General features: G+C 37.7%; 1 protein-coding gene across 1 annotated transcript; it reads left to right on the top strand.

The window, feature by feature from the left end:
- Window positions 1–2107: 2107 nt before the first annotated feature.
- Window positions 2108–9074, top strand: LOC307194772 (C-type lectin domain family 1 member B-like; the record flags this gene model as incomplete). Its single annotated transcript, XM_079938096.1, has 6 exons — window positions 2108–2171; window positions 2793–2891; window positions 4310–4423; window positions 4586–4737; window positions 6954–7060; window positions 8930–9074. The coding sequence occupies 6 exons, from the start codon at window positions 2108–2110 to the stop codon at window positions 9072–9074; spliced, it is 681 nt and encodes a 226-aa protein (XP_079794222.1).
- Between the last annotated feature and the right edge of the window lie 4283 nt (window positions 9075–13357).

The raw sequence follows: 13357 nt of genomic DNA, 5'->3' as shown, positions 1-13357 counted from the left end.
CATCATTTTCTTTTTGTCTTTCTTTTTTACACGTCCTCTAGCCATCATTATATATTGATCAGTCTTATCCACCGTGCTATGCATTTCACTAATTTCCTTTGTTTTTGTATCTATACCTTGTCATTGTGATCCTAGTGTCTTTTACTGGTTCTTCGGCTATAAATATAGAAAACGGAGTCTGGATAATACCTAAATTTGAAAGACATCATAGTACAGTGGAAGGAACTTGGAAACTGGGTAGATGGTGAGGCTTCTTGCAAAAAGCATGATCATAGAAAATTCCCAAGATTCCCTAAATTGCTTTCTGCATGTGTAATATTCCAATAAGTGCCCATTTTACATATACTCATTCATTCATTCCTTCACCAAATTTCTACTGGGTGGTAACTGTATGTCAGTCACTGTTTTAGAGCGATGGAATACATTCCTGTGAGTATACATGACAAAAATGTTATATATATATATATGTACACACACACACACACACACACACACACACACACACACACCCTCACATATATGCAATGGAAAAGAGTGAAACAAGAAAGAGGGACAAAAATGTGGCCTGGAGTGGGGTGGAGTGGAAAGTTGTTCTAAGTACTAAGAGGCAAAGGTTAAGTACCTAAAGTCTAAGACTCCGTGCTCCATAAGGACTAGTGCCATGACTTCTCCATGAATACTTGCTATTAATTTCAGTGTTTGACACATAATTAAATTAATGAGATATTTGCTTTAAAATAAAAGGGATAACTTATGTAACACTCAACCTCTACAATATTAAACAGAGGTTTTTATTCCAAATTCAAACTCATCAGGATATTTGGAATAAAGACTTCTTCAGCTATATTTCCCTGAGCCAAGAAAAGAGGGAGCGATAAAATACTCAAGTAGAAATAAAATGTCAATGATAGGCCTGATAGGGTGATTGAGAGATAGCTGGAAAAGCCTCTGGATTTTGGAAAAGAAAAAAGAAAACTTTGTTGTATCTATCGTTTTCTCCTGCAGTTCTCTGCTTAATTTTTGCTGAGTAACTCAGCTTGTATTTATGGGGTAGGTGGAGAGAGGAAGCAGAATTAAGACTCATGTTATCAGGACCTCCTTTGACCCTGACAGCCTCTGTACTTACCCAGCATATTTCTAACACCACAAAGTCACGCTTGATGGATACAAATAAAGGCAAATATACTTTTATGAAGCATAGATCCAGCCACAAGACACTCAGCTTATGGTTAAAGTTATCAAAGATCCAAAAGCCATTCCTGGAAATTTACTTTAAAGTGAAAACATGACTGAAAGGCAATACATCAAGACATTAACTTTGTATTATTTCACTTTATTAGATTGTTTTCCTTTGATGCCTAAACCTAAGCCATATAAATCCTGCCTCATGTGGAGTTCTCAACTTTTTTAAAACTTTGATTTGCAGGGACTAAAGAGTATAATATAATTTGAATATCCTTGACTCATTACTTAAAATATCAGCTTGTTCAGTTTTTCAACTTAATGCAATCAAATAAATGGATGGATGAATTACTCTAAAAAAAAAAACCCTTTGATTTGCAAAACATGCAAGAATTTGGATGAATTTTAGGTCATAATTAGACCTTCTAACACAAGACCATGAAACATCTAATATAGCTCATCTTAGATCAAATTATATTAGACTCTTACACCACAATGAGATAGACTCTATATCTGTTGATGTGTTATCCGTGAGTTTTCATCAGAAATAAATTCATTTAAACAACATGATTTAGACTCTGCCAAGGTTACGATGAAGCATGAACTTCTGTTCTTTGAAAGGATATACACGATGGAACCGTCAGAGTGGAAGTTAAGGAAACAGGAAACAAATGCCATATCTACTCGTTTACCACAAGTTATTATTTTTGTGTTTTGGTGCTCAAGGTCCATGTATATCTGAGCAGCTATTAAAGGGCTTCCTGGAAAGAAACAAAAAACAAAAAATCATGTGCCCCAACTCATACGTCTCCACCTTACCAGAGAGAGGAGGGTCACAGACGGGTAGACATTGAAATCATAAGGGTGGACACTACATTTTGCAAAGTCATTGAATGCTGAGTTCACTTTCATTCCAAGGGAAGCCATGCAGGATGAAGATGGATACGTCACCTTAAATATTAAAACTCAAAAACCAGCTCTCACTTCAGGTAAGAATGCCCAAGAGGCAGCAATTTGGAAATTAACTGTTGAAAGGGATCCACCCTAGTTTCCTTTTTTCTACTAGTGATAGCATACGTAGTGTTGTTTTATTTTCCTGAATGACCTTCTTTCCCTACATCATTTGAGTGGTATGTACATGGGCTACATATGTTATTTAGAATATAAACAACAAATGATACAAGCAGGGCACATTACATTAAGGCTTATAGGTTTAAATGCTGGAGGGAATAGAAATCTAAGGGATAAGAGGAGAAAATGTTTGAAAACTCCACTTTCTAAGATGTCAGCAAGTGGGTGTGATTCCACAGTTGTGGCTTATAAACACCATTATTTAGAGGAGTGAGCACAAAATAAAACAAAGACAAACACAAACACAGAAGACCTTAGCTGCTAGTTACATTTTGACTCAGAGAGAAGTCCGGTGGGAGTGGGGATGGAGTGGGTTGTGTTTACTGCTGGTGATTACCAAGGGAGCAAAGGCAAGATGGGCCTGAGAAGCTGTTTATATCACTTGGATAATCCTGAGAGGGCAGGGGATGGGGGTGAAGCTGTCCCCCAAAACGATGCCATACTGCCTGCCGCCTAACATCTTTATTGTATGTCCACAGGTGACCCTGCTTCCTCCTCTTTGTGGCGTGTGATGGCTTTGATTCTGCTGATCTTGAGCATGGGGATAGCTGCTGGGCTGGTGGCTCTGGGGATTATGTGTAAGTATTGACTTAGTGCCAATGACTTGATCCGAGGAAGGCAATACGTAAGTGTCCTGGTGTATGCCGTGAAGCTTAACCGTCACTATCTATTCGTCGCTACTGCAATTATCCTATACATAGCTGCCAGGATATTCTCAATAAAGGAGAACTCTGAACTCTACCTTTTGATTAAAATTCCTTTTAGGTTTTTAAAATTAATTAAAAATGATTGTTTAAGAATTTTAAGCTGGTCTTTAAGATCTTCCTCAGTATAGATCCACACTACTTTTTGAAACTTTCTTTTTTTCCTCCCTATTCTGTGCATCTTAAAATCCAGCCAACGTGGAGTTTTCTGTTTCACAAATAAATCCTATGTCCCCCGCCTGAGATTTTGCTGATTCTGTCCCCGCTTCCTAAAATGTCCTCCTTCCCATTTTTTAAGATGAATGTATTTACTTCCACTGAGACAATTCATATCCCACCTAATTGATAAATATTTTTTCTTCCTATACATCTAAAAGCCCTCCAACGTCACATTATCATTTGTATAATTGTTGCTTGTTCAGATACTTGTTTATTTTTTCATAAGATATTTTAGAACTTCTCATCCACTACTTTGATTTACCTGAATATCACAGTACTTCGAGCACAACAAATCAATACTTTTTTGTTTTGTTTTGTTTTGGTTTTTGCCACGCCACAGGGCATGTAGGATCTTAGTTCCCAAACCAGGGATCGAACCCGTGCCCCCTGAAGTGTGATCACGGAGTCTTAACCAGTGGACCACCAGGGAAGTCCTCAATATGTTTGTTTTTTTTTTTAAGTTTGCGGTACGCGGGGCTCTCACCGCTGTGGCCCCTCCCGCTGCGGAGCACAGGCTCCGGACGCGCAGGCTCAGCGGCCATGGCTCACGGGCCCAGCCGCTCCGCGGCATGTGGGAATCTTCCCGGCCCGGGGCACGAACCCGCGTCCCCTGCATCGGCAGGCGGACTCTCAACCACGGCGCCACCAGGGAAGCCCTCAATATGTATTTTTTAAGTGAATGGATATTCTGACATTACATAGAAAACATAATAGCAGAGGTCATTCACCTCTGTGAAATGTGCTTAGAAATCTGTGTTCAAGGAAAGGTCAAAACAGCTGCTTTGGGCATGCGATTTGATTACGGCATGTTCTTACTTGTGGTCATCTCCTTCAAATAGTTCACCTATTGTTTTGGAGAACTCTCGGTTGTCATTCTGCCTGGCACAATGTTTTCTTTATAACCCCTTTACCCTGATCCCCTTTCAGCACTCTTTTACTCATAATGTATCTAGTAAACACTTCACAGATTGACAACTCTGCTGAACATAAAGTTCATTGAGAGGACTTTTTTTTTTTTTTGCATCACTCCTTATTATCCTAATTACAAATTATGATCTAATTTTTACATCTAGCTGTCACGCAGCAAAAGTACCTACAAGCTGAGAACGAACATCTCTCAGGAACTCTGAAACAATTAGCAAGGAAGTTCTGCCAAGATTTACTACAACAATCAAGACAAAAGGAAAGTAAGTATGATTTGCTAGTCTCTTCATCTCCCCTAACTCTGGAGTATTTTTGTGATGCTATCTGTCAGGAATCTTGAGATCTTCAGGAAACATTGAATATGAGGAAAAAGTAAGCCCATCCTTTCAGAATGAAAGGGATCCTATGCTTGGATTCTCCTTAAGGCCATAAATGCAGCCCATGTGACATAAACTGGAGATATTATGGAGACAGTTGCTATGGATTCTTCAGGCACAACTTGACATGGAAAGACAGTAAGAAGTATTGTGCTGATGTAAATGCTACTCTTCTGAAGATCACCAGGGAGGACACGCTGGTAAGAATATTTCTATGTCAAATATTTTGGAGTCATAAGGAGAGAAATCTCAAATGAAACACTTGCCTTTTTTTTTTTTTACATTTTTATGTCTTGCAGTTTGTGCTAATCTCAGAACCTTATTAAGCTCAGTAGAAATTACATTTGAGAGTAGAAAGTGCTGAAATAGAACGAATGAAACTTTGAGTTCTGGTCTTACCTCTGCAACAAGAGTTAAGATAATTTCCTGGCTTCCTTAACTCTGTTTATTAATTCAAAACAGGATCTGAAAGGATAAAGAAACTCAATATGATTGGAAAATATAAATATCAGTGTTATCCCAACATTACATGCCTTCTCAGTTTTTGCTAAATTGTTGACACTTTGAACGAACCATGAGGCAAACTCTATCTTTCCATAGGCCCTCCCAGATGTAGTTTGGGGCACAATCTTATTTGCACAACACACAGGATTTCAGTTGAAAATTTTTTATTAAACATGTCTCCTCTTCTATATTTCCCTTTTTGACAGCTTCTAACAAAAGCTCTCTTTTCAAGCAATGTACATTCACATCCACTACTGCACTCTCTCTATATTATTGAATGTAGCTTTGCTTTTTCATAAATCCTGAGGCAAGCCAGGAACCAAGCTTTGGAGTCTCCCTTCTACCCAATAAGAGTTTGTCAAAACATATATTTTTTAAAAGGCAGAAATTATTTATTGTACTTATCCTACAATTTCTAATATAGTAATTATTCACATTTTTGCATATTAAAATAAATGCAAATATAAATTGGAATAGAAGATCAGGATTCAGGCTCTATGCAGACAGAAATTCAATAGAATTCAAATATTCAGGCAAGCCATTTTCTACAGAACTGCTATAGGTAATCAGCAAAATTGACTTGTACCTTACTGAGAGCTGAAGTAACCAGTAGTGGACCGGACATGAGGAAATCAGCCCAGCGATGTTCACGCTCATTTGGGTGTCCTGTTATTCTAACTTGCTGTACCATATACTTTTTTTGTGGCTCAGACTCATAGAGAAGATATTCAGATAAATTAACTTCTTTCAAATCAGGCAAAATAAGAGAGTACCTGCTTTGAAATCTCAATTCTATTACAAAGAGATTAATTGGAGACTAAACAAGTCTTGAATCTTATTACTCTAGGCTGATATCAGGTTGGAGATGAACAACTAAAAGAGGAAGTAATGTAATTTTTGAGAAATAAAAAACAGTTAAATTTCAGGTAGACTGTATCTGTCAGGTCCTATAGTGAAATATACAATATGGATGTACTTTAAAAAAAAAACCCATAAATTAACAGAAAGGTGACAGGTAGATCAAGCTTTAAGAACATCTCTTATGGAATGCCATTTTGTGTCTCACATGTCTGCCAAGATGCTCAAGTCATTTTTTATTTGCCAAGAATGTGTCCTCACTTGTTTTTTCCGGGAGGTGTGCGAGTACGTGAACATTTGACCTCTTTTTAATTCTGTTACCCATAGATAGATTGATTGACTGATTTATTCATCCATTAATTCAACAGATATGTGCTGGAACTATTCCAGGACCTGAACCTATGCATTAATAAAACCTACAAAAATTCCTAAATTCATGGAACTTTATTCCAGTTGGAGCAATAAGCAAAGAACAAAATAAACAAGTATAGTATATAGTATAGTAAATAGTGATAATTTCAAAGTAGGAAAAAGTAGATGCACGTCATTTGTAAATCCCTTTGAGAAAGACATTGTATAACTCTCTTTTACGCAGTCAACTAAAATAAATGAATATTCCTGTATGCAAGATTCTGTAGGCAAGCTAAGCAATGAAACCAAAGCGAGTAGAGCTTAATTCTAGGGAATATAAAGTTTCATCAACAATGTATTTCTTTTCATTTTCCTTCTCTAGCTGTTTACCACTTATTTCATTTAAGAGCCATATTTGATACTTTATTTGGGATTCTAACCTTCAATTGATGGAAGATAAACACATAGGGATATTAGAATATTATCTATCTTGCTTACAGTTTTCCCTGTATCCTGCAAGTATTTTTATGCAAAAACAAGTGAACTTGGAACAATTCTAAATATCAAATCTAATTAATTAGTATTAATATTGACATATAATCCACTTTTTATGTCCAGCGTCTTATCATGAAGCTTTGCCTTTATGCCGTTACAAGAACTGTAGAAACACTCTGACCATTACATTTACTTGTGTTTGCAATAGCAATACATCAGTAGCAGGACTGGATTAATTCGTTGGGTTGGATTGTCCCGCCAGAAACCCAGTGACGTCTGGATGTGGGAAGACGGCTCAGTTCCCTCCAAAAATTTGTAAGTTATTGGATGCTCAGAATACAAGGCACAACTAGGAATTTTGAGTCCTGAGGTCTTCTACCCTCTTGAGTACAGGTTACTTAAAAGTTGGGAGGTGGCTCTGTGTTTTACTGTGTGTTACATAAGCATTGGCTGAGTCACTTACACCATAATCCTAACAAGAGAGCACTTGTAATAAGATTCTACTTTCCTACTCTCCCATTCCTCTGCTTTTTATCTAAGTCGCAATCCACCTCTATTCCTGATACTTTTTTTCCCATTCATTTCTACCCTTAACTTCACCACTGGAACATTTTATGTATGTAGTTTTGTTTTATTTTGTTTTGTTAGCTTGATCTGATTCTCTTCACATATTTTCAGAACAAAATTATCATCCTCATTATTTTATGGTTGAAAGTGATTACTCTGAGGCTTCTTTTGACTTTTCAGTATCATTTTACCTCGTCTTTTACCTTAGGGGTATCCAAGAATCAGGTACATTATCAGTCACAAGGTGATTCTAATGTTCATGTCAAAAGGGAGCCCCAGACCTCAGCTAGAAAGAACCAGACCAGAATCGGCCCCAGTTTGAGCTCGTGCCATTTGTCTGTAGCCTTCTACAGACAATCCAGGCAAAGGGACCAATTACATTGCGTTACTTAATATGGTTTTCCAATCTCTAATCACCTTTTGTTAATCTTGTGCAATGTCTCTCCAGTTAAAATTTAAACTTATAACTAAAAATTTATACAATCTGATCATTACTTAAAGTTCTAATTAATTTATTCAACAGGTATTTATTAAGAATTTACTATGGGTAGGAGTCAAGAATATTATGAGTACAAGCAAGCTTCTTCATAGGCCTGGGTTTTATTCTTATCATTTGTTGCCTCATTCACAATAGTGCAGGCACGCTGGTGATCCCTCTGTTCTTTCAATGAATCAAACATGATTTGAGGTCTTAGGGCTTTTTGCACTTGCTCTTCCCTTCTAGAAAGCTCTGCCTCCAGAGCTCTATGAAGGACTCCCCCTTGTCACTCACGTCTGTTTAATCATCACTTCCTCAATGAGACCAGCTTTAATTACCCAAACTAACCTAGCCTCCCTCCACCACATGCACTTGAGTCTATCATATCACACTGTCTGTTTCATCATGACTCTTACCACTCTATGAAATTTTCTACTTATTTGTTGGCTTCTTACCAACTTTCTCTCATTATAATGTAAGTTCCCCAGTAGAAAGGACCTTGTCTTTGTTTACCACTCTATCATCAGCACATAAAACAACTTTGGCTCATAGTAGATATCCCATAGATATTTGCAAATGAATGAATAAATATACATTCTTTGTCCTCTTGTCATAGCACTGTAGCAGGAAATATAACAAGCAATTACAATACAGTCTTGGATCCAGCTGCCCTATAACATAAATCCTCATTTCAAAAATTTTTAATCAACTTATTTTTCCTTGAGCTCATTTCCAACCTGTGCAGCTACTTGTCCTACAGGGCTCCTCTCTGTTTATCTAAATCCTATGCTTCCTTCAAGGCAGAACTAAAGTATGATCTTCCGTGAAAAGAGGAAAAGGTAAAGCCTTTCTCATTATTTCAGATACCCATCCATCTTTTCCTCTGGGCTCCTACTGTACCTACTGTTCACGTCTGCTTAATCTTATGCCATATTAAATTGCTCCTGAGCTATTCAAATGTACATACTTTATACTCCCAAGCAGATTGGAAGTTTCTCAATGATCTGAATGTTGCTTTTTAATTTTTTGCCTCATACTTCTTATCTCCACTTCATGCAACAAAATACTATACACAGAGTTTGATTGTTGATTGTTTATTTAGCTTTCAAAGGAGCTCATTCTACCTTTTCCATTCACAGGTTCAAGCTTTCTGGAACTGCAACAGAAAATATGAATTGTGCTTATTTTCATAATGGGAAAATTCACCCTACCTTCTGTGAGAACAAACATTATTTAATGTGTGAAAGGAAGGCAGGCATGGCAAAGGTGGACCAACTACTTTAATGCAAAGACATGCACAGCACATCACAGACAAGTGCTCGATGGTACAATAAGAGATCTGGATGAAGGAATCACTGGCCATAGAATTGCTTATTTTTCCCTTTATTCCCCTTAGAGTGACCTTTACATTATCTTTCCTACCAACACCACTTAGTTCCTTCTTTATATAACCCTTTATACTGAGGAATAACTTAGTGCCTTCTTTATACATCCAGAAACCAGTCTATGAGCTGATTATTTCCCAATGGTTCCATTAATTAACTTCCATTAATTTTCATTCTTCTTGTCTTCCATTCCTAATTATCTCAACATGCTATGATTCACTGCATCTCCAGACATAAACATATACATTTTACATTGAAACAAGAAAGGTTAGCGCTTAAATGACTTAAGCTGTGTAAAATATCTAAGTCTGAGACTATGCAAAATATCTAAGTTTGAAAGACAGCATAAAGTAGTGGAAAGTATACTAAACTTGGAGTCACTAGAATAATTTCGATGGCATGATCACTCAAGTACAACCATGGCTCAATCATGTTGCCTCTTAACTTCCATTTTCTAGTATTTAAAATAGGATAACACCTGTCTTATATACCTCACAGTTCCACAACCTAAAATAAAAACTTCAAAGTATTAATTATATCAGAAACTCCATGAAAGCAAACCCCATGACTTTCTTATTTTCTATTCTATGCCAGCAAGCACAGCTCCTGGTTCATAGGAAACAGAAAAATATTTGCTTCTCTTTGTGTGAGACAGTTCATTAGGAAGCAGAGCAATCAGTAAAACACTATACAGATATAATTTCTATTCCAAGCCCCCCTATGGTCAGACTCAAGAGCAGTAATTTTCTGTCCAAGAGAAGGAAAATAAAGTTTGCAAGAAAACTGACGGGGTTTGAAAATGAGTAAATGCTTTTTAACAAGTTGCACAGGCTAGTGGAACAGCAAGCAAAAATGCTTTATATAGTTCTTTTCCTGACAGCTCTGTGTTTGGCTTTTGCTGAGTAACTCATGCAGTATTTATAGATATGTGGAGAGGCACCCTTTAACAGGATAATAGGCAAAAATTTCATTTCTTTTCACAGCTTCCCCGAAGGTACTCTTTCTCCTTAAATTCGTGGCAATAAAATTTATGAACATGATTCTCAAACATCTCAACTGAGGTGCTTGTTAAAACATGCAGATGTTCAGGGGCTTCCCTGGTGGCGCAGTGGTTGAGAGTTCGCCTGCCGATGCAGGGGACACAGGTTCGTGCCCCGATCCGGGAAGATCCCACATGCCGCGGAGCGGCTGGGCCCGTGAGCCATGGCCGCCGAGCCTGCGCGTCCGGAGCCTGTGCTCTGCAACGGGAGAGGCCACAACAGTGAGAGGCCCGCGTACCGCAAAAAAAAACCCCACAAAAAAAAACCCCCAAAAAACATGCAGATGTTCAAATACTTATGGTACTCAGTGGGAAGGCTGAGAAGACAGAGTCCTATGTTTTTAATAAGCACCCTGACTTGCTTCTGATACAAGTATCCTTTAATACATTTCGAGAAATGCTACTTTGGAACTTACTCCTTATCTGGCTTTTGGTAAATTGGTTAGTCTCTTTAAAACTCAGTTTCTTCATCTATGAAATGGGTTTAATATTATTACCTTACTCATAAAGTAATTGTGAGGATTATTTAATATAATTATGTAAGGCATTGAGCAGAGTACCAAGCATATAATTAATACTCAATGAATATGTATAACTTTTATAGCTTTGTGCACTGACACCCAAAGACACTTGAATCTATTTTGTTTTAGACTATCCATAAACAAGCAGATTTGGCAGGGGAGGGGTGGCAAGAGGGGGCACTGAGGAAAAATAATAGAAATACTATACAGATTCTGCTTCCACTTCAAATGTGCTGAGATCTTGGCTTTGGGGGTATAATGCCATTATTTTCCTGTTTTTACTTGTTTATTTAGAGAAACCAAATTGGAACTAATAATTCAGAAAACTGTCCAAAATTCAGCCATACCTCTGAAATTTAGTGTTTTATCTCCCCCAAATGGAAAAGCATACATTTTATATCACTATTCATGACTGAATTTTAAAGAATAATATTGTAGTGGATGGCAAAAATGCAATTAAAAAATGTAAGCCAATCAAACTGTACCTACAAAGATTCTTTCTTTCTGATACTCATATCAAAAGCATCTTATACATAAAATCAGAATAGCATAGACTTTAGTAGCACAGGGAAGTGAACTTGGGAAAATAGTTTGACTTCTCCATGCCTCAATGTGCAATTTTGTTACAACATACTAATAATAGTAACTATGTCACAGAGCTATTTTGAGATTCAAAATAATTCATGTAAAAGGCCTTTGAAACGGTGCTATAATGAACAATAAATAAGATAGTATGATTAAAAACATTAAACATCATACAAGTAACATACTAATCTTTGGCTGGGAGAGCCCAATGTTTCCCCCAAAGAAATTTAGCAGAGAGCATACTATATTGGGGAAACCTAGATCTTTCTGAGCGTTATATTTAGTGCTGATAAAATTTGAGAGCCCCTGGAAATTAATGGCAATCACTGAATTTCGGTTCCTGCATTCTTCCTGACGTTGCTCTTAATGCATACTTGTTGTGCTTGTTGTTTCTTCCTCTTCTTCACCTCGATAGAAATCATTTCAATGTAAAGGCGATAGGGAGTTAAGTCACATTATTTTCTCTGTCAGAATCTCAGGTCACTTAAAAATCATATGACATATTTGGAGAATTTGCTGGATATTCTCCATTTGCCTCTTGAGATCCTCTTGGCCCCATCCTATGTCTTGGGAGGCAGAACTCCAAGGTACAGCAATATCTGGGCAAACGTGGCCTCTGGCTTCCAGTTAATTCCTCTGTTGGGAGGTACTAGCAGTGATCAGGGGGGTGAAAGGGGAGAACGGTCCGGGTGTTTATGCCACTGGCTGTCACCTACCACACCCTGGTTTGGCAAAGACTTCATGTTCTGTATCTTAGGCCATGGCCCTTTCAGATAGGTCACAAAGTTCCAGTAATTACCCTCCCCTTAACCCTTCAGGCCTAGGTGTGATAATCGTTCCCCAATGCATATTTCACAACCCCTTTCTGGTTTCCTTAATCCTTCCCCAATCTTTATAAAACCGTCTTTGTTAAATGCCCTCAGATGCCCCCTTGAGTGCGCCGTTTGTTTTCTTCTGTTACAGGGATCAATGGTTGATCCAGTGAGACACTGCGACCAAAAAGAATTTTGCAGATTGTTGGGATTTGCAGACTGTAAATTACTGAGACACTACTTTTGGCTGTAAGGACAAATGGCCAATATATGAATGATGATTAAAGTATCAAATTTCTCAATACCAATGCTGTAGTCACAGGATGTGGCTGAAACAGCCCTCTATCCACTAAATAATTCATGCTTCCCTTCTAGAGTGAAATGATTATAGAAAGTTTGCTAGCCAGGCAAAAATTAGGCTTATCAGGACCAAACTGCAGATCCAAACAGGGCACTGTTAGTGGATGTGAATGTCATACATGATAATTCAAGGTTACGGCTTTTAAGAAGCAGATGTGGATATGCCATCTTCTCCTTTTCTTTCCATTGGCTAGAAGTATGACATTCCAACCACCCACAACATAGAAGGAGCGGGGTTGCATTTGGAGGAAAACTGCCCACTAACCAGTATTACTGGAGCTAAAATGTTACGTGAGCGAGAAATAAACTTTGTGTTAAATGACTGATATTTTGAGGTTTCCTTGTCACAGCAACTGCATCACCCCAAATAATACAGTGTGTAAATTAATTTGAGGGATGAAATTCCTTCCCAGTTTTCTTGTTTAAGGATGTACAGTGATCTACAACTCCTTCCATGCTGGTTGGCCCAATGTGAGCTATCCTCGTATCTTTGCCATCAAGGTCATTCCCACACTTCACATCCTAAACCAAATGTAAGCTCATTCTCTGCACTTCTGGCCTTTTCATTTTAACAGTAATCCAGTGCTATCACCTTCAACATCTGCTACACTGTAGAAACCAGAGCAATAACCTATTCTATTATTGGCCATTTTGAGTTCAGTTTCTTTCTCACTTCCTTCTTTACCAAGTTATGCTTTGGCTTAAACTTCTACTTTCTGGATGAAGATGCATCTATTCTATTCCTTAAACTCAAACATATTTCCCCACTGGTGTGAAAGGTAGCTAATTTCAGTTCTTCCATTAATCTGCTCCTGACTACAAAAGGAGTTATTTGTCTCAGCTTCTCATGTGGACCCTTACCTAT

Source organism: Stenella coeruleoalba (genome assembly GCF_951394435.1).
Source record: "Stenella coeruleoalba genome assembly, chromosome: 11".
NCBI classification, from domain to species: Eukaryota; Metazoa; Chordata; class Mammalia; order Artiodactyla; family Delphinidae; genus Stenella; species Stenella coeruleoalba.
The sequence above is the reverse complement of the archived record's forward strand: the minus strand, read 5'-3'. Positions and strand labels throughout refer to the sequence as shown.